Genomic DNA, 22032 nt, shown 5'->3' with positions numbered 1-22032 from the left:
TTCATGAAAGGCCTCCACTTCCCTCGAGGCAAATATTCCTTCCATGGGAAGCTCCAAATACAGAATTTTCTCCCCTCAGTGCTCTTAACACTTGTTGCTTCTCTCTCTTTAGGCAAAAATTGTGGAGTGCCTTGTCACATGGGCTAGGCTGTGTGTGTGTCTGTGTGTGTGTGTGTGTGTGTGTGTGTCTCTCTCTGGAATGTCATGTGTTTTTACCTTATTTCATAACAAAATACCCAGCTTCTATCATCTCTCATTGCCTCGCATGGGGACCTGCACAAACAGGCTGGCCAATGGAAACACTGAGAATTCTGGCCGGGTAACAAGTGTCAAAACTCGCACAGACACCTCAAGGCCTCAATTAGATGTTACTTAGAATCCATACCTCTTCATCGCCAACCACAGGAAGGAGATGCACATAATATATTCTCCTTCACCTCGTTAACGAGACTGGATTTATTTTAGCAAGGATGGTAGGGAGGAGAAGGAGGCCTAAGTAATTTACAGCTCAGCAGAGGTTAAGAACCCCAGGACTGGTACGTGTCCACATACTCTCACCACCTGACACTCACCCAGGCGCTCTGCAACGCTGATACTTCATCGGTTCACTCATTCCAACTAGAACCACTTTGGTCATTGGAAAACATTTTAGAAATCCCTTTAGGAAACTCCTGTACCTATTGGGGCCAGGGCTAGAGTAAGGCAAGTCTGCTGCCCAGGGACCAAGATCCCAACAGGGGTTCGCTCTCACCGTCGCATTACCCCAAAAGTGAGGACTCCCTAGTCCGCGAGGCCCCCGATGAGAACCAAACCACTCAGATGCAGGTGTTCCCTGCACGGTCAAGCCCATGGGGGAGACAGATTTCTCCAGACTACGTGCTCCATGGGCCTCCGACTCCAGCTGTGAGGTTGGGCAACCAAGACATATAAACAGAGCACAAGTCCTAACCCACAGTGGTTCACCATCTACATGGAGATGAGTCAGCAAGGCCTTCTGAAATGCCTGACTGGGTATAGAGAGGAACCGTCACTGACCAAGGAACAGGGCAGACACTCAATGGTGGCACATGAGACCTGTAGGCGTGTGTACCCTCCATGCAGGAGATCTGGGAAGGTTTCATGGAAGAATGGACTTGAACCAAGCCATGAAGACCAAGTGGACGATGGTTAAGGTGAGACCATGAAGAGCACAGCCTCGGCAGACGCTGCTGGCCCCAGCTGCAACTCACTGTGCAGACCCACCTCCACCAGGCTGTGGAGGGACCAAAGCACACGGCAAAATGCACCCAACACCCCAGCTACTCAGAAAGCGCTGCATTTCCACTGTGATCACTCCAGCAGTGCTTCTGAGCCACAGCACCTCAGTGGTAGCAGGGAGCCATCAGCCACTGGCCATGATGGCAGGCAACCCTCGCTGGGCTACCAGCTTCCACTGGTTCTGGATAAGGGAAAGCTTCCTTTAGTTGAAAAGAATGATTTAAATGAATTTAAATTCATCCAGCATAATCATGTTACATCGTTGTTTCTCAAATACTCGTGAATAATTCACTTTGGTAACAGCAAAAGCCAGACCGGAAAAAGTCACTTCAAAGACACAAGACTTAACATGAAGCCTACTGAATTTCCTACTCTCAATGCCCTGTCTACCCACGTCTCCCTCCTTCTGCCCTATCACTGGGATGCTTCACCAGCCTGTGCTCTATCTGCTACCTGTCAGTGAGCTCATCAGAGCCCGTAGATCTTGTCCACCCTCCGAGAACCACTCTCAAAGCCTATCCCTAAGAATAGGGCCCATGGAAAGAGGTGACCTGCTCCACACCTCTGCAAGTCTAGAACATCTGTTTTCCTTCTCTCACAGTGTTTACTGAAGGCCAGGGCCAGTGGATCCATCCCAGGTCCCCAACACCTCACTCTGCAACAGGGAAACTCACAGCTGGAAGGAAATTCTGGGCTTAGTTCAGAAGATGAGGAGACCGAGGAGCAGGGTGGGGGGCAGGGCTGGCGCTGGGTCACTCAGCTAAGCTGTAGAGGAGGAAGTCTGGTCAGTGCTTTCTGTAATAAACAATGATGCCTGCTTGTTCACAATTTTCATGCAAGTTCCACAGTCATCTGACTGTGAGGCACTGTGAGGCAGGGCTGCCCTCCCTGCTCCTACTTACCATTTGATTACCCACCACCTGCCTCTCCAGCCTGGCTTCAGAGATGAGAAGATGCTGGCCAGAGGTTTGCATTTATTTTGACAATAGTGGGAGAATTTGAAACTGGAGGTTGAAGAGTTGGCATATGAAAGTCTACGCTTTACGCTTTTAAAGCTACGTGAGGTGCACTAGGCTTGTTCACCCCCCCCCAAAAAAAAAAAAAAGATCTGCACTGGCTCACATTAAACACCAAAAACCACTCACCTCTTATCTATTGGCGGAACTGGGGTCTGAACACCACCCTCATTACCATGTCTCTCTAATGACCACTTAATTCCTTTTCCCACATCTTCAGTGGCTCCTTTCTAACCTGAGGCTCTCCGTGAATTAGGATTAACAGTGCCCAACAAGACAGAGTTGCAGTTACCCAAACAGACAATATAAACCTTCCCACGGGACCAAGTTAAGTCGAGGGTCTGAAGCCCCGCAATGCCACAGCATTAGCATGAAGTTCACTGAATCGGTGACTGAAGCCTCAACATTTCCTCCACAGAAGGAACGGCGGAGCCCTGAGAGCTCTCGTCACTGTGTGATCTTCAATAAATGTACAATCAAACTAATCCTACAAAACAAATTTATCCTTTTGGGGGGGGGGTAGGTAATTAGGCTTATTTATTTATTTATTTATTTATTTATTTATTCTTAGAAGAGGTACTGGGGATTGAACCCAGGACCTCACACATGCTAAGCATGTGCTCTATCACTTAAGCTATCCCTGCCTCCCCAAATTTAGCTTAAAACGACCATTAAGTTGGCTTTGGCTGTTTTATCAATTGCCTATCAATAAATAAGGGCTTGATTCAAACAGACCCAGAAGTTCACCCCCACTCTGAGCCACCCATCTCTGGCATCCAGTGACTTTTCCAAGGATTTTTTCTCAACAAACAAGAAATATTTGTTGAGCTGAAGAAGCATTCTTCTGAGAAAATGATACATTCTCAGAATTCTATTCATAAGCAAAGATGATGTCAAGGTCCTTGGAGCCTCGGCGAACATAAAAGGATGGCCAGAGTGAGGGGCAGCTGGGACGGCGGGGCAGGAAATTCTGTGATCTCAGAAGACGACAACACGTCACCTAGACCATTTCACCTGGACAGCACCCAGACTGCCAGTGAGCTTACAAAGAACAAGCTGGAGACACCCTATCCTGCATCTGGACTGTTCTGTCTTCCCTTGTGAGTGGAAGAAAGCACACGCAGGGAACGTGTTCTGCAACCTTGCTTAAAATCTGTTCCAAAGCTTTTTTGATACAGTTATTCCAAAGCGTCTAAAAGAAGTACCGATGTGTTACAAAATAACCCAATCATTTCAAGTCCACTGAGGAAGAGAACAAAAAGATATCCTACAACCTATCTGAGGAACAGTCTAAGATCCTAATAATTTCGTCTACTTTTACCAAAGCACAAGATGCCATTCAGAGGTCAAGCAATCAGGTTGGAAACACATACCAGGAACCCTAGGAATAAAGCTTGCCTTTTCTGGACCTAGGGAATCGGACTGATTTCCATGAGTCTCTGCATTATCACTATCATCTTCTGTGGTAAAAGAAAATCCTGATCGGAACACTTAGGCTGCCGGGGAAGTGTTTCTAATAATATCAACCTTCATCTTGCCTTTTGTGTATTGCAGGCTCTATGATTCCCAATCTTCTTTTATTTTTTTCACCCCTTTTTACTATTAAGCCCAACTCCCCGGTCTCAGCAGCTGCTAAAAACCAGCCAAGCACTTTGCATCTATCCGGAAATCCAGAATGGCAGCCTCGGTTCATAGATCTGCTGCCAAGGGCAGATGTAGGCGCATCACAGCTAGACCCTGCTCCCCAGGGACCCGGGGACTGCCCAGCCTCAGTCACCCACTCAGGGCAGCCAGGCCCACCTGCACCGCTCCAGAGGCTCCAACCTCACAGCCTTCATCCAAATCCCTTCATTAGGACATGCAAAAGCAAGTGGGAGGCAGCCACACGTGGGGTCCATCTGCCCAGCCTCTCTGCACAAGGCTACGAGTATCAGACAGCAAACACAGAGTCTCCAGACACACAGCCTCTGTTCCCATCCCACGTGGATGCCATGAAAAATGGCATGAAGAAAGGACAGAGAGGACCGGGTGGTTGTTTGTGACTGAGGCCGAGAAACAAAAAGCAACTTCTGTTCAATAATGAGACGAAACAGAAGTCGGGCTTCCGGGAGAGGGCCTGACATTCCTGCACAACATTCTCCCACCCACCTGATCCCCTCAAACGGAAGGAAGATCCTAGGCAGGACAGAGAGAGCCAGTGTTTGCTTCCTGCACTGGGGGGGTGAGAGGAGGGAAACGAAACAAAACAAACAGCCAGAGCGGGAGGAGGCTGGGTGGGAGGATAAAGTGGTACGCACACACACACACACACACACACACACACACACACACGCGCGCGCGCACAGAGCTAGTATCACCCAAAGAAGAGAATAAACAGGCACGTGCTCCAGCCGGGAGCAGACGGCTGGCTGCCTTTACACTCTGTGAGGCCTGCAGTCATCACAAATAAAAAAATGTACACCCTTGTTAGTTATCTTTACCAAAAATTATGCCCACTCTAACCACTTCACTGCTCTCTGTGAAAAATCCATCTTATAAAGATAATACTTAATGTTAGTATCACACAAGAATCTTGTTGATATTCTGAATTCTTCCCACCACCAAGCTTGCAAGTGGAATAAATTTGCAGGGTTTGATAACCAAATAAATAGAGTTTATAGGAGACTATAGAGGAGGCAACCCTGGCATCTCCGTATAGACGTAGGTCCCTCACTGAATGTTCTTTAAAGATATGGCTTATCTGGACAGACACAGGAATTTGAACAATTTGGATTAAATTAGCAAGAACCACTCCTACACTACACCATGCTATTTATGATAATTGAATTTTTGCAATTTAGAAAAAGCAATAGAGAAAGACCATTTAAGATATGACAGTAAACATACACAGCCAATCCAGCTTAATGCTCAGAATTTTAAATGATCTCAGGATGCAGCTCTTAGGTGGTTTAGTTTAATTTTTAAAAAGAATAGCAGCTGCTACCATTTCCCAAGAACCTACTATGTGCTGAGCAGTCCATCTGGTGCTTTACAAATTCCAAACCCGCTCATCCCTGTTTCACTGATGGAAGATGGGCAGCCTCATTCCAGCACCTGGGAGCACAGGAGGCTCACGGAGGGACTCCTCTCAATTCACACTGTTCTTACACCTCCAGCATATGATGCCACTTGTCCATACTGGAAGGTAGCTATTTTTTTTAATCCCATTTTGTGTAAAATTACATATTCTTGCAAATCTCAATCTTAAATGCCATGGTGGTCACAAGAGAAACCAGTATCTTCCAAGTTCAGGGCCACCAAAGCGTGCCTGAAGAGCAGTCAGTTAGGAGGTGGCAGGCACGTGGTGGCAGCTGTTGTATCAACGGCCTCCACAGTGTTCCCAGGACGGACATCCTGGGATTATCAGGAGTGAGGTCCCGGTCAGCCCCATGACACCCTGAGCACCACAGACCAGCGGCCAAGCAGACCTTGCAGGAGCACAGTCTTACCCGGGTGGTCACTCTTTTCGGCCTACGCTGGCCCCAGAAGCCCCCATCACTCCTTGACCTAAGATGGCAATTGTCCCCCAGAGCTCTGAGCGGCGCTCAGCCCCACTGCCTCCTCCCGAAGGGCAGTGCACACAGTTACTGGGGCCCTGCAGTGACCTGCTCCTTCAGAGACCCAGAAGCCAGGCCACTGGGAACGAGACTCAACCCCAGCTCTCGTGACAATGTCCAGCTGGGGCACATGGTAGCCAGTGGCAGAACCCAGAATGGTCTAGATTTTGGATTTCCACCTGAGGTTCCTTCTTCTACACAAAAGGTCTCTAAATTCTTAAACCCAGACTCCCAAGTTAGGCACAGTGATAAACAGATGTCTGCTCTGTTTAATATCCTGTGTGTTGTAGACCAAAGGATTCCATCTCTTGCCACCAGTGTTCGCGGAACACCTTGACTGTCTGTCATTTCCTCCAAGTCAGAGGGGTATGCCACCCCAGAAGGGTGCTCTGAGATCCCACCTCGTGCAGCCCGAGTCCTGGAGTCACACCATATGTTAGAAAGAAGCGTGTTTCCAAGTCATGGCTCCCAGCTCCACAGGGCCAAACTGAAGTCTTAAACCACCCTATGTGTTCAAGGTGACCAATGCAACCCAGGACAAGATTAGTCACGGGCCCACATGTTCCATGTCATCCCCACTCCAGCAGAGAATGGCATGCTGGCAAACATAAGAAAAGCAAGATAGAAATATTAACGCAAAAAAAGGAAAGAGGCTTTTCAGGAGTAGGAAGAAACCAGAACGGTCTTACAAGCAGGCTTAACTGCTGAGATGGGAAGGGACTCCAGACAGTTTCCAAATACCGAGAATCACAACCATCACCCGAGCAAAGTTTTTCTGAAAGCCTTTTAGTTTCTAAGACCTTTGTTTCTAAAAAACAAGCTTCCGAAGGGAGCCCAGAAGAGTGACACCTTCATTAGGTGACAGTTAGCCAAGAATGAAGCCTTTCATGAGCAAGGCACGTGAACTAAGAGGTGGGGGGTAAGCTAAGAGGGTCCCAGGGAGACATGAGCACAAACTGCCTCTCCATCTTGGTAACAGGGTCAGGGAGAACAGAATGCGGTCTCCACGCGTGACTATAAAAGGCAGAGAAATGAGGCCCAGGGGCATGTGACCCCCTTCTAAATAAAGCTCACCCCCACACTGGGAGCAGCTGACCAGAGCAGGGGCCTTCCAGGGGACGAGACAAGCTCAGACCCACACACACATCAGAGCCCGCTGGACTGCCTGCCCCTCCTCCAAGATGCTGGGGCCTCTCTCGACCCCACCTAACCATGCAGACCCCATCCTGATCCGCCCTGGCAGTCTCCGGGGCTGGGGCTAGCAGGACTGGCAGCAAATCACACAGCTCTTCACAGAAAGAAATAACCCTCACAGGAAGCTTGAAACTTAAGAAGAAGAAGAGGAAGAATTTAAAGGAGTGTTAAGATGAAGTAACGCATATCACATACACAGGCCTCAGAGGAGAGAAACCGTCTTCCCCACCTCACCTCAGTTCAACAGGTGATTCACAAGCACTTAAACAAGTCCCCCACTTTTACCCTGTTTGGAGGGAAAAAATGTAGAACTGTCTTCTTTACACTACCTGCCTGCATTTTAAGCCCCTGATCCCATTGGTGAGATGGCAGTAAAATGTTTTCCTTTTGTCGATAAAGGGAGCCATTTCCTGCCTTCTCACGCGAAGGCTCCAATCTGCTATTTTCCTGGTTTCTCATTTTGAAGGCGGCAGGAAATGCAACAAACTCCGGGACCGCTGTTCCCAGTCAATGACCTTTTAATTGGAGTAAGGCTGCACCACCAGCAAAGCCAGCTTCCAACACGGCCAGGCTCGCCGGCTTCAGTCAATTTCCTGGCAAAGACCAAGTGTTCTCACAGGCGATACAGTGATCCGAGTGGACCACAAGCTGTTTATCCTTATGGGTTATAAAGTGATTAAGTTTAGCAGTAAGTCTTTGGATTTTGTGTGTGTGTGTGTGTGTGTGTGTGTGTGTGTGTGTGTGTGTGTGTGTGTTGCAATACCTGAAATCAAGTACCAGAAAGCCCCACGGGAGGGGAGAGAACCACAGGGGCCCAGAGAAGGTTCACCCCTGTTTTCTCCCTGTATATAGCCGACCTTCAGCGAATGAACAGTACCCCAGGCCAAGCTTCAACTTTTAAGACAGTTCCCACATCTCTCCATCATTTTTGGTCTTGAACCCTCTTGACAGGGGGAGGAGGGAGAAGAGCTACCATCCATGGTCAACCCTCTCTGCCAGCTAAGAGCTCAAACTGATCTGGTTTCTCCTGGGGAGCAACGACCGTGACAATTACACAGGAAACATCCGCATTTCGTAATCCTCGAGTCTTTTGGCTCGCTGAGGACTGTTACTCCACACTGCTCTCTGGGCAAGGGGGGAAAATGTGTCTTCCTGACGATCAGTCTCTCACAAAGCAGGTGCGTGCTAACCCCTGGGGTGACGGCCACGCTCGCCAAGCACTGGAGGACACGCCCAGAATGTACTCAGGCCACAAGCAGGTTTCTCCACTTTGGGAAGGGCCCACAGGGATCCACAAAGCCCTGCAGGCCTCCACCAGCGGCTGCCAGCTGGTCCGCAGGGACGAGCTTTCATGGGGTTTCACAGGCTTCCACTCCAGGACTTCAGGGAGGGGAACCTCTCGGTCAGAGTGTGTGCAGGGAAGTTCGCTGGGCTGAGACAGAGAAGCAGAGAGGCTGGGGAGAGACTGTGACACGGAACGGGCAGAGGAGACAGCAGAGGAAGGCAGATCAGAGAAGCATTTCAGATGGAAAGGGCTTGGTGTCCAATCACAGAAGGAAACATCCAAATGGCACCCAGTGTCTGACACGGGAGCTCGGAGACCAAGAACACTGCCCGCGCAGAAAAGGAACACTAGAAAGACCTGGGGCTAGAAGTGAGGAGCCAGGGAAGACCACTGGACACTGAGAGGCCCGTTGCCGGTCCAGGCATGGATGTGTGCAGGGTAGAGAGCTCACAAGGAGGTCTGGGCTGGAGATGGGATGTGGAAGCCAGAGGTAGATGGGAGGATGCTGAAGCACCAGCGGGTGAGATGTTTTGGGGGAACAGGACAGGGGAAAGAGGACTGGGGCGTTACTTTGGAGAACCAGCTATTACAGACTGGACATGAGAAAGAAGCCAGGAAAGAGGTAGCTGGACAGGTAGGAGGAACACTGGTGAGGTCGGCAGGCACGGATGACAGAATCATGGGTGCCACACGTCAGGGGCACGAGTTACATTTTCACTGAAAGGAGAAAGCCGTACACAGTTTTTCCTTTTAAGGGTCAATCACATTTTTAGGAATGACTAACTCAAGCCTGTGTAAAAACACCCCTCAAAATCGTAAGGTAACAGAGAAAGACTAAAGCAGGCAAAGAACTCATAGAGTAGTGACTTCCTTACCGGGGCTGTCTACAGAGCTGCCTGCCACTGCAGTCAGGGCATAAAAGAGGGAGTTTAAAGGAGAGAATCGAGTCAAGACTGCCTAACAGCACAACATGATAGAGCATTTCTCCGTTACATCAAAAATTTCACACCCATCCTTGACCGGAGGCATCTCTCCAGATGTTCCCCCGACATCTGTACCCAGCCCTGGGAAGAAAAACGGGACGGGATTCTTCTGTGCCTCATCTTTTTAAATGGCCATCTTAACGCTCATGTGGACCCAAGGCAGACATTAGGTTTGGACTCAACGCCATTCACCCGGCGCTCTCAGTGACCCCTGAGCATCCCGCCTGCAGAGGTGCAGGACCACCACAGCACAGCACTGCTCAGCCAGAGAGGCGACGTGGGGCAGAACTGGCAGCGCTCTCCGGAAGAGTCAGGACGGGAGCTTCGTCCATAATTTCAAAGATTTCTAGTAGCCACGCTCAAAAGCAAACAGAAGGGGGTGAAGCTCATTGTAATAACATGTTTTACTTAATCTATGTCTAAATTACCACTTCAACATGTAATCAATACACAAAATACTAAGGAAGTCTCTTTTCTTGTTTCCGCCTTCCTACACCTTTGTATATTTTACACTTAAGGGAAATCTCAATTCAGACAGGGCATGGTCCAAGCACTCAACAAGATATGTGTGTCTAGTGGCTGCCTTATGGACAGCGTAGGTCTGAAGGGACTCTATGCAAAGGGGAAGAGCTCAGATTCAACTAGGAAATCTCCACGACACCTGCCTATGCTTGACTTTTCAGGACAAGGTGAAGGGAAGACAATTTCCCTGAATGCTGTTATTATTTTTATATAAATATTCCATTGTGAAATCACAGAAAAACATCAGCAGGACTGAGACAACTGGCCAGGGGAAGACTGCGGGGTGTGGCCTTGGAAAAGTGGGTGTCCAGCCAGCAGGCCTGTCAGCATCCGATGTACCAGCAGCAAGGCCCAACTTCTATCCCCCAGCCCTGTTCCTTGGAGCCTTTCCTCTTTCTCTTTTTGATGTTCCAACAGCGCTATGAGGAAGGCAGGATCAATCCCATTCTGCAGATGAAGAAACTGAGGGCCAGGCCAAGTTTAAATTACTTGCTCATTTCCAGCTGCAGTTACAACACATGCACCCAGAATTCAGGCCTCGCCCCTGCTCCAGGCTTCCTCAACAAGCAGCTGGCCAGAAACAGCCCAAAGTCCACAATGAGACCAAACAAACACTGAGCAAGTGCCCACCTAATGACTTTTTAAATAATACCTCCCTTTAGTACAGAGCTTACGAGTTTTCAAAACAGTTTTGCATACACATTTGATCACCACTAAGGCATAATATGGGACTGCCTGATGGAACACACTAAACACGCCCAACTACAGCCCAGAGGCGCTGGCTGGCCCAAGGTCACCCAGGCCTCCCAGACCACATCGAACATCTTTCCACAACACATGACGCCTCCCTTGACAATGCCTTTTTCATTTAAAATGAAATTTTAGAATGTCAAGACTACTTGTAAATATTTTTCGTTGTTTTCTCAAAACCAGCGGGTAACCTGATGATAGGGTACAGTGTAATCCATCACAAATGTGCCTTTAGCACAGTCTTCTCCCTAAACCTTGGCCAACAGGGATGCTCCCAGTGGCCCAATGGTATTCTCAGCTCTTCAAAGTCCTGGTTGCAGCCAAGAGGACCCCTTTCTTACCAAGCAAGTGTTCACGTACCTGCAGATCGAATGATAGCATGGAAGCATCCCTGCTCAGCTTTGTGCCCTGGCTGGCAAGGACCTGAAACAGCACTGCCTGTGGGGTCTGGCCTTTGGTTTGTTTATTTTACACACTTCACAGTTTGGGCCCGCTTACCAACTCGGGAGTTCCTGGCTCTTCATGACTAGCTAGAGAACATGGGCTCCTTGGGTCCTGAACTGGGCTGACCATTAAATAGCTATTTATAGCAACCACACTGCCTTCCAACCAATGAGGGGAACCTTCCTGGCCAACAGACCAAAATATTGCTAAAAAAGCAATTAGACAAAGGCCCAGAGTCACATTTTAATACCAAATAACCCAATGCTCAAGGTGCTGATCACAAGATAAAAGAGTTCAGTTACATTGAAAGGAAAATACAGTACAGCAGATTAACAAGCAGCTTCCAAACACTACCACTTGACCCCCAAGAGCAGTAAACACATTTCAAAGTTCTTTTACTACGTGATTTCCTAAGATCCGCACAATTCTTCAAGCAAGAGGTAGAAAAGAAAGGAAGCAGAAGCCTGCGGTGTACAAATGCACTTGCCGCACAGCTACCTGCGTGGACGGCCAGAACCCGGGACATCTGGAAACTGGTCCAGGGCTCCCCGCCCCGCTTGGCTACGCGCCATCATAAACCAGGACACCTAGGCGTCGTAACGCCATCACTGAAGACCAAAGATGGGGTGCAGGTCTCCACTTTCACAGGATGTGAATTCACTCTTTAACGGCCTTTATTCCGTCATATTCTATACTCACACTAAGGAAGCCCTGTGTTACCAAAAACGTCCTTTCAGGCAAAGGATAAAAGAACTGATACCTACACAGCCCCTGACCGGCGAGGCTGAGGCACTTACAAGCACACCAGGTCCCCTTTCCCATCAGAAATTCAAAGCGGGAGGTCAGCTAGCTTCTAGCCCAGAAGTGTGGCGGATGATTTCTGGTGTGTGATCGGAATGGCCCCGACGGCGGCCACGACAGCCTCCCACCAGGCCACAGTCCTGCACCCAGGAGCTCCCAGGTACAAAAGGAAGCCCCCGAAGACCCCACGTCCCAAACGCAATCCAGCCACACCTCATTGGGTGTAATCTCACACTCAGAAGCGGGGGGGGGGGGGGGGGGGAGGGACGCAGCAGGGAGCCACGGTCACGCGCTTGGCTTACTTTTCTGGCAGCGGTTCGTGGTCCAGCAGCGGTAGTTGTACTCATTGTTGATGGTGGTCTTCTCACACAAGGGCTTCTCCTCCATCGTCCCTGGACACAGGTCCCCACACTCCTTCGGGGGCTTGTTCCCCACGATGTAGTTGTTGGACACGGCGTCCAGGATCAGGGACCAGTCCACCGTGGAGAGGTAGCAGAGGTCGGCGTTCTTCTCGATCCTGATGGCCCCCCGGGTGATGTTCCTCAGGTTGTACAGCCCGATGTCCTTGAGGTTGGTCATCTCGAAGATAACCAGGGCGTAGTTGTAGAAGAGCTTCCAGCCGCGGATGACTGTGAGGTTGGGGAAGAGGTCGCCGAGGCTCTCAAGGCCGGCCACGCGGAACAGCAGCAGGTACTCGGTGATGACCGTGAGCTTGGGGAAGCGGTAGCTGCGGTAGTCCTCGGCCTTGGAGATGAGCAGGATGTGGAGGTAGCCCTCGATCACTGTGCAGTTCTCCAGGCGCTTCAGCTGCTGGTAGTCATTGCGGATGTCGATGCCCGGCCCACAGACTGCAGGGGGACAAGAGAGGAGGGTGGGACGCAGTTCAGTTAAAAGCAAACTTTTTTTTTTTAATCTGTTTTCCAACCCACAATATGGCCAGTTTCCAGGAAACCTGTATTATGACTAAAGAAGCAACACCCAGTTTCTTCATGGGAGCCCAACTTTTGGTGTGGCTGCAGGTGGACGATTTGGGTAGCTAGCCCGTTAGCCATCACTCAGGAAGCGACCAGTCTGGGGCAGACACCGTGCAACAAGCTCACCACCATGGGAGATGCAGTCCACATCCCACCAATGGGCAACCGCAGCTTAGAGCCCAGGGTCGCACAGGAGCACAGGGGCATGTCAAGGTTGCAACCCAGGCCAGACTGCGCAGCTGCCAGGCTGCTCACTCCCCATCCCCACTGTGGCATGCCCGTGCCCTGTGCCTGAACAACTCAGGAGCCATGTGACAACTAACTATTGCAGCCAGCCTCAAGGATGCCACGCAGAAGAGTCTACACTGGAGAACAGTCCCCATGACTAGAAGGTGGGGACCCCAAGAAGCAGGCTCCCATGTTCCCTTCTACCCTTTGACATGGGCAGGTGGCCTAGGGCTGACCCCAATACTGCACGAATGTAGATATAAAGGCTAACTTAGCAGAAAGATAAGAACATGTGATTTATACGAATAAAAGAGGTGTACAACTCCAACTTTAATAAAGTGTTTCATTTATCAAGAAAGTACACGTCCCATTTGCAGCAACATGGATGTCCCTGGGGAATGTCATTCTAAGTGAAGTAAGCCAGAAAGAGAAAGAAAAATACCATATGAGATCACTCATATGTGGAATCTTAAAAAAAAAAAACATAAATACAAAATAGAAACAGACTCATAGACATAGAATACAAACTTGTGGTTGCCAAGGGGAAGGGGGGTGGGAAGGGACAGACTGGGAGTTCAAAATTTGTAGATACTGACAGGCATATGCAGAGTAGATAAACAAGATTATACTGTATAGCACAGGGAAATATATACAAGATCTTGTGGTAGCTCACAGCAAAAAAAAATATGTGACAATGAATATATGTATGTTCATGTATAACTGAAAAATTGTGCTCTACACTGGAATTTGACACAACATTGTAAAATGACTGTAACTCAATAAAAAAAAGTTTAAAAAAAAGTACACTTCCTGCAGAAATGTTAGGTGACAGCAGAAAGGTAATAAAAGTCATCAATAATCCCAACATCCCAAGGAAATCACTCATCACTACCTATGACAATTATCCTTTCTCTGTAATTTAAGGTAAAGGAAATTAGACAATAATATAATATTTTCAAACATACTTCCTTCATTTTGTGTAAATATTTTACTAAGTCAATAAATGACCTTCTACATCACCATTTTAAGGAGATAGTAATTCTAGGACACAAATATGTATCATAAGTTCTTCTTTTTGAAACCAACCCTCTATTGCTGGATATTTAGGTTATCTTTATTTCTTCACATTATAAACAATACTCCTGTGAACATCCTCTGCAAATACTCCAGACTATTTTCTTAGGATAAATCCCTAGAAGTAGAATTGGGGGGGGGGGGGCAAGGCATTTGCAGATTTTAAAGGCTTTTGATAAAATAGCCACAATGCTGGAAATTTTTTTTTTATTTCTAAAATTCAAGTTATATACCCAAAGAAAAACCCTTGGTTGATATCCTTTCTTAGGATTTAATTATTCCCAAACCTTCCCTTTAAAGCTTCTCAGATAAAGTGACGTTTTCTGATTGAGTAATCTATTAATTTGTGAAGCACCCCACACCGCAGAGCACTGCAGGACAGACAAAGAAGCAGGGCCCTGCCCTCGAAGGAGGCTGGTGGCAGAGGCAGGAGCTGAGACCCACGGGAAACAACTGTCCTGCAGGGCAGGAGGCGGGCAGTGAGCTCACACTGTGGGTCCACTTGAGACGCTGAGTGGATCTAAGCAGGGTTAACAGGGACAGCCTTAGACCTTCCTGCAGAGAGATGGTCCTTTCCATCACAGCACCAAGGGACACTGCGCATGCACTGGCTCCTGACAGATGGGTGGGATTTAAAGCTAGGTGTAACATTCCAGAGGTCAGAGAAAAAGCAGAAGACACATTCAAGGGACAGCAAATCTGATGGTCAGGGGTGCAGGGGAGAGCAGAGGCAGTGAGTGCGACAGAGCTCAAGTTATAAAAGATCACAGGTGGGGACAGGAACTCTTATCTCAGGAAGGAGGCCCCTCTCAAGACTCCTGAGTGAGAGAGAAGCCCAAGCAAGGTCTTGGGGGAGGATCAATCCGAGTGCAAGACAGAATCAAAGCTGAAGAGACGAGGGCAAAGGGGAGAGGAGTCCAGTGGGGGCTACAGCTGCAGGCAGCAACTGGACAGAGGCAGTGTGGGAAGGGGGAAGACGGGGAGACCCCAGGGCAGAGGGGCAAGCAAAGTGTGAGAACCTAGAACTGGAAACTTCATTTGGCCCAATTTCCTCTTTTTTACTGATGAGAAAATGAGGCTTCTAAGAGCAGAGCCTGGGAGAAAGCCTCTGAGAACACCCACATGCCAGACAGCGGCTGTGCTGGAAGCTCTGGCTGCATGGACATGTCTCATCTCGCGAGATGCTCTCCACAATGCCTCACACGACGTGATGCTATCGCCCCCAGGAAGGTGAGGGAATCAATTCAAGAGGTCAGAGCATCCGTATAAGGGCACAGGTGCAGGCCCCTGGAAGTGAAACCTGTCACAAGGCCTTCGAGAGTCCCAGCTCTTAGCCTCGCCAACTGGTTACCCCCAATCCACTCCAACTAAGCTTCTGCCCAATCATGATACTAAACAGCTTAGCAGAGTTTGACCGATGACACATCAAAGCCAATGACGGCCCCAGTCCTCATCTCACCTGACCCTGTCAGAGTCTTCTGGCCTTACCTCCTTCTCTCAGCCCCTCTGATCCCACATGCCCAATGCCCATGCTTCCTCTTGGACTTGTATGCTGGGCAGTTCTCAAATGCATGTCATCGGCCCAGAGTCCCCAAACTCGGCAGCTGTATATCCACCTGCCTTCTCCACATCTCCACTCAGGGGTCCAATAACTCATTTCCTACCCCCACCCCAATCCGTCTCCCAAGCCTCCATGTTCAGTCCATGACACTTCCATTCCCTGAACTGCTCACATCAAAAACCCAAGTCTTCTCTCCCTTCACTCCATACGTATCCAGGCAGCCACGGGTCCTCTTGGGCCTCATGCTAATTGAAATGTCAGACAGAGAAAGACAAACGCTGTATGTTCTTACTTACATGTGGACTCAAAAAAAAGCCAAACTCAGAGAAATGGAGTGAATGGTGGTTCCCAGGGGCCAGTGGAGATGTTGGTCCAGGGGTACAAATGCCTAGCTATAAAAGAAATAGGACCCGGGCAGCTGATGCACAGCTTGGAGGCTATAATTAACGAGACTGTTTTATATACTTGGGAGTTGTTAGGAGAACAGATCTTCAATGTTAGCACCACACGCACATGCAGAAATCATCTTTGGTGAAGGGATGGAGGTGTTAATTGACCTTTTTGTGGTGATCTTTTTGCAACGTATACATGTATCTAATCATCACAATGTACACTTTATATTTATGCCATATTTTTTTAACTGAAGTATAGTCAGGTTAAAATGTGTCCATTTCTGGTGTACAGCATCATGTTTCAGTCATGTGTATACATCCATATATTCATTTTCATATTCTTGTTCATTATAGGTTACTACAAGATGTTAGAGCTCCCTGTGCTGTACAGTAGAAACTTGTTTACCTATTTTATATACAGTAGTTAGTATCTGCAAGTTTTATATATTAATGTCAAAAATATCTCAGTAAAGCTGGAAAAAGGGTCCTCTGGGCTCCAGTTCCCAAGCCTGTGGGACTCTCAGGCACTCTTCCCCATCCACCTCCCTCCCAGGACATGTCCACCCTCCTCAGGACCTAGCCAGGGCTTTTCTTCTCATGCTGACCACCCCCACCACAATGTCAGCTCCAGGAGGACCACAGATTATTTTCTGTTGAAAAATCTCTGGTGCCTGAAGCAGTACTTGCACATGGTAAGCACATCATGAACACACATGCACAGTGAATGGAGTTCACCACGTCTGTCTGTCTGTCTGTCTCCATCCACCACTTCAGCTCTGATCTGTGCCATCCTCGTCTCCAGCCTGGACCACAGAGACAGTCTCCCCAGGATCCAGGAGCCTCCACCCTCCAGTCCATTCTTGACCTAGTGTGGGGCCCAAGAAAGTCAGCCACAGCTTGCCCCGGCCTCCTGCTACCTCTTGGTCTAGCATGTTCTCGCTTAGCACACTGCAGCCCCCAAGCGCCTTCCTGCATCCCCAGCTGTCTGGAGTGCTCCCCATCACACAGCTGCCTCATTCTCACCACAGGGCTGTCCACTCAAACGCCACCTCCTCAGAGCTTTGCCCAAACATCCTGGCTTCACCAGCTCCTCTCCCCAACTCCCTCCTCCTCCCTCACTTCTCTATCTCACAGGACTTTTCATGCCTGAAAGTGTCAGAACCGAAACGACGTTACTGAGCTGAGCAATCACTGTCTCTTACCCCTACTGGAAGCAGGGGTTCGCACTGTTTGTTCTCTGTTACATCCTCCACACCTAATGCCAGGCACACAGCAGCGTCCGTAAAGATGTGCTGTCTTACTGGGAGCCAACACGAGGCTCGCATCCTGGTTTCCACTCTTAGGTTAAGTCAGCCTGAGGTGAAGTGGAGAGGACACAGAATCTGGTGGGTATCTGTCCCCAGAGTACTCTCAAAACCAAGATGCACGCCCCAGCTTCAGGCCAAGGACTCAGCGTGAAAGTCTTTTATTTTTTTTCCTTATGTACTATTTATTTCTTCCTATGCCCAGCCCTAAACATTCCTATTCCTTCTATGCCATTATAAATTAAGTATGTTTGCTCCTAAATAATAAACAGAAGTTTTTATAGAGGTGTCCTTGGATGCAGTCTACTGTTGTATTCACCACGGGTCTGTCTGATCATGCTATGAAGTGTTCGCATCAATTTGCTGGCTACCATTTCCAACAGACCAGAAACTTCAGCACCCAGGGGAAGAGCACGAAGACTCAGACTGAAGTTTGTTGAAGGTTTTCTCTTGCCACCAACACAGACAACAGGGAAGAATCACCTCCACTGCCTCCTGGCCCCCATCCACAGCCAATGAAGACCGCCCCGCGCCCAGAAGCCACCCTATGGGGCCGGGACCAACAGTTTCTTCAGATGAAAGAGCTGCCCCCACACTGGACACTTTTCTCCCCATTCACAGAAGAAAAAGAAAAAAGTAGGAAAAAATCCCGCTTATTCCTGAGGCAAACGTAAGCCCAAGCCACAAAGTGCAAGGCAGGGCATGGCCACCAGCTGCCTTGGATTCCGTGAGTGACACTGTCAGTCTCTGGGCTGTTTTGTGATAGGAACAGACGAGGGAAAACCCAGCTGGACCACACGTGACAGCACAGGGCTCGGAAGGCACAAGCCACAAACAGGAAAGCGAAACTACAACATGCTTCCCTGCTGCGAAGTAGCAGGATCATCGAAGGGGCGCATGTCCCACACGGTGGAGCAAGGGGAGGCACGCCCGGCCTGCAACTCGCTGACGGTGAAAAGGAAATCGTAAAGCACTGCTTCTCCCCTTTCAAAGCAGCAGGTAGTCAAAGAACTCGCAAACCTCAGGAAAGGCACTGGAACGTGAGATCTCAGGCTGGCCCACGAAGAACCAGGGACGCTCATGGAGTGGAAGGCAGGCAGGAAGCAGAGGGAAAGGACACAGCTGGACGGTAGGGACAGGCGGCCTAGGCAGCAGCCTGAAGCCAGAGACCAGCAACAGCAGGACCAAACCACGGAGGACCAGCACCGCGGGGGGCAGGGGCCTGGGAAGGGAGAGGGCTGGAGAGGCCAGGCCAGCGGTCGTCTGGCCCCCAAGCCCTGCCACCTTGGAGGGAAGGAAGCAGGAAAACAGGCGGGTGGGCCAGGGCTGCAGGGGACAGAATCCACTGCACCAAAAGTACTATTTTAAATAAAGTCTTCCCGTTGAAAGAAATGCTATTCCTCTAAAATTCCTAGGTATTTTTAAAACATCAAAAGGTAGACTTTCTGCTCTAGGGATCTGCAGGAATGGCATAAACAAGCTATACATATTTGGAAAATAAAGACCTAAGAATTGCTAATATAAGAAGGGCTAATGAAAAACAGTTGGCAGAGAAAACCCCCAAAAGCTGGGCATCTAAGAATTTGGAAGAGCTATACAAGAAATCCAATTACAACTCTATTATACCCTCTACATTAAACCCAATCCTGGGTCCTAGAAAAACAAAGTGACTCCAGTCCGAGACCCAGAATGCCACTGCCTGGCTCCTGCCCTCAAAGGGTCACATCTTTCCCTTCTTGAAGCCTCATTTTTCACACTTGCAAAATGGGCTGTTCATACCTACCCAACAGGAGCCAACATAGGATCAGATTAAGAACTTTCGTGCTCCCGTCGACAGTGATAAGCCTGAAGCACTATCACTATATAAATTAAACACTAGTAAAAATATTCATCCACTGTGTTGTCTCAATTTAAATATTACTAATCTACAATAATGGGGGAAATGAGCAAAACCATGGATTAGCCTTCTGACACAATTCCACTAAGAATTTTCACTTTGAGCAACTCTTCTTTAAAAATATGGGACAGTCAAGGGGGAGGGTATAGCTCAAGTGGTAGAGCACGTGCTTAGCATGCATGAGGTCCTGGGTTCAATCCCCAGTACCCCCTCCAAATATAAGTAAATAAATAAACCTAGTTACTTCCCCCTCATAAAACAAAAGAAAAAAAATATATGGGACAGTCTTGGCTGTCGTTGGAAATAAAAGACATCGGGAAACATAATGAGCCCCATTTTCCTGCAGGTCTACAGGCAAGTAATGAAAGAAAAACATGTTTCATGAACCAGTTATCACTTCGGGTTCTAGTGGTAAAATCCAACAAAACAAAACCTTTCTGTCTCAGCCAGTGGCCCAGGATAACAGTTCTTTACTTCCCTTAAAATTAACTCCTCGGAACCAATAACTTAGTCCCACAACAACTCTGTCTAGGCCCTTCACTCTGTGAAAGCCACAGATTCAAGAGGGTAGGGGAGGATCTGTGTGTAACTGAATTTTATACAAGGAGACGGAGCACCCACCTCTCGAGTCAGTGGCAAGTTAAATGAGGAAAAAGTTTTAATAGTCCACGGACAGGGGCTCTGGGACCCCAAAGAAGGGGGCCCATGACTCCCCACCTCTGGAGAGGTCAGGAAGCCTCCTCAGAGGATGGGATCCCTGAGGACAACCTAAAAGATGAGCAGGGTCTTGCCAGGAAAGGCAAGGGAGGGGTACCTGGAGGTGGCTCGCAGTGGTTCAGGAGAACCCCAGGAGTACAGCAGAATAAGGGTGACAGCAGGGCAGATGCTAGAAAGTAGATTGAGACACGTGCTTAGGAGGTCAACTTCATCCTGCAGGTAGAAGGACAGTCCTCAAAGTCCTGAGCGTGCATCAGAGCTGCCTGGAGGGCTTGGTAAAACACAAAGTGCAAGGGCCCAAGAACTTGCATTTCTAGTCAGCGACCCTCTGATGCTGGCCCTGCTGGCCTGGATACCACCCTGTGAGAATCAGTGCCTCAGAAAATAATCTAAACTTTAACCCCCCTCACCTGTCACTACCCTCCCCGCCCACCACACTCGCCACGTGGCACAGGAGAAGCCTGTGAACCTGCAGTTCTTCAACTGCTCTTCACCAGAAAATCCCCAAGCAACCCGCAGACACTATTCACGAAGCACAGCAAAGCAAGAGGAAGATGGGGTGAGACAGAGTGTCCCCAGGGCCCCCCAGCCCACTGTGGCTGTCGGGTCTGCAGCCCCTTCCCCGCGTCAAGGTCTCAGCACATCTTCCGCGCACTCAGGGAAGACGGGGCCTGGGTTTCCTTCCACCCGCTTCTCTTCAGTAGATTGCAACCAACCAAAAAACCAGACATGGGGGGAAAAAAGACAATGTTGTGATAACAAACACTACTGACACTCCAGAGTTTGTTAAAGTAGAATTCCCCGTGTAAGTGTAAATAGACAATTCACGTCAAGCCTTTTATCTGCAAGTAGCAATGAGGATGTGTTTGCATTACATCGGCAGACAGCAGTCCTGGCCACCTGACACATTCAATAACTAAAGGCCGTCAGAGGAATGTCAGGGATTGCATTACAAGGTGACTCTGGGGACAGAAATTAAAAATTAAGTGTAATTTTCAATGTGCCACGAACAAGCTCACTGCCCCACACACAAGTCGTGGCTATGGTACATGCAAACACAATCTAAGACATCCACGCACACCTAAGATGCAGTCCTGAATACAGGGTGCTACAATGTGGCAAAGAACTTAACAAAGTTGGGTGAGATGCTTACATCCTGCCTCGCAAATGTAGAAGTGGAAACTTTACCGGGAATTCAAAGACGAGAGGGAACAGAAGTCTCAGTGTCCCCATCACAAAAAGCATCTGGAGCCAGGCAGATTGGTGAAGAATGAAGCTGTATTTGCTTTGACGGAGGTGCACCAACTGTTTTCCTGGTCTTCACGAAAACAACTTTGCCTGCTCTAACAGTGACTCCAAGTTCCTTTCTGATATTAAAATATCGAAAGCCCGATACTGTTTCTAAGTCTCTGTATTTCAAAAGCGCCTTTATGGGAGCCTCTGAATCCTTTATCATTTGTCCCACTTCCGATGGCTGGTTGTCTTGTTGACGAAGCAGCACCAGGGAACTTGATTCCCTAGGTTACAGCCCCGCTGCAGGGTCCTCCTGGGGGGCAGCCTCTTCACCACCGCCCAGGCCCGCTGTAGTGCAGGGGGACGGCACCCTCAACCCCCAAACGCAGACTCTGTGCAGCCAGGGGACGGCACTGGGGTCCCTGGGGTCTGCGGGAGGAGAGGGGTCGAGCCCCGAGGAGGTGAGCACACGTGCTGCAGCCTCACCTGGAAAATGTGTGCTCCTCCTGCCTTGTGTCCCACCTCTCTGATGATTTCGGCTTTTCTATTCAGAAACAGCCAAGCCTTCTAAATAAAAGCCCGTCCTGTGGCCCCCATTCTATCTCCCTGGCTTTTGTAGGACACATTCTATCATTCCAGTTCAAGTTCACATCCTCATTTCAAAAGTATTCTACTTGGCCCAACGATGTTCCAGTTTCCTTCAGGGAACTGTACCCTTCCAACTAACCAGTTATCTAAACAAGCTGACAATTAGCACAGGAACCCTGCATGTCTGTCCCCCCGTCCTGTTACACGATTCTTCAT

At 48.9% G+C, this 22032-nt stretch overlaps 1 protein-coding gene across 3 annotated transcripts in view; it reads right to left on the bottom strand.

Moving 5' to 3' along the window:
- IGF1R (insulin like growth factor 1 receptor) overlaps positions 1-22032 on the bottom strand; it is a 282688-nt gene that overhangs the window by 218264 nt on the left and 42392 nt on the right. For all 3 annotated transcript variants that reach the window (XM_072950708.1, XM_072950709.1, XM_072950710.1), the window contains exon 2: positions 12151-12696. In XM_072950708.1, coding sequence (XP_072806809.1) covers positions 12151-12696 — 546 coding nt within the window. The remainder of the gene's footprint in view (positions 1-12150; positions 12697-22032) is intronic.

The sequence above is a fragment of the Vicugna pacos genome, chromosome 27 (assembly GCF_048564905.1).
Source record: "Vicugna pacos chromosome 27, VicPac4, whole genome shotgun sequence".
NCBI classification, from domain to species: Eukaryota; Metazoa; Chordata; class Mammalia; order Artiodactyla; family Camelidae; genus Vicugna; species Vicugna pacos.
The sequence above is the reverse complement of the archived record's forward strand: the minus strand, read 5'-3'. Positions and strand labels throughout refer to the sequence as shown.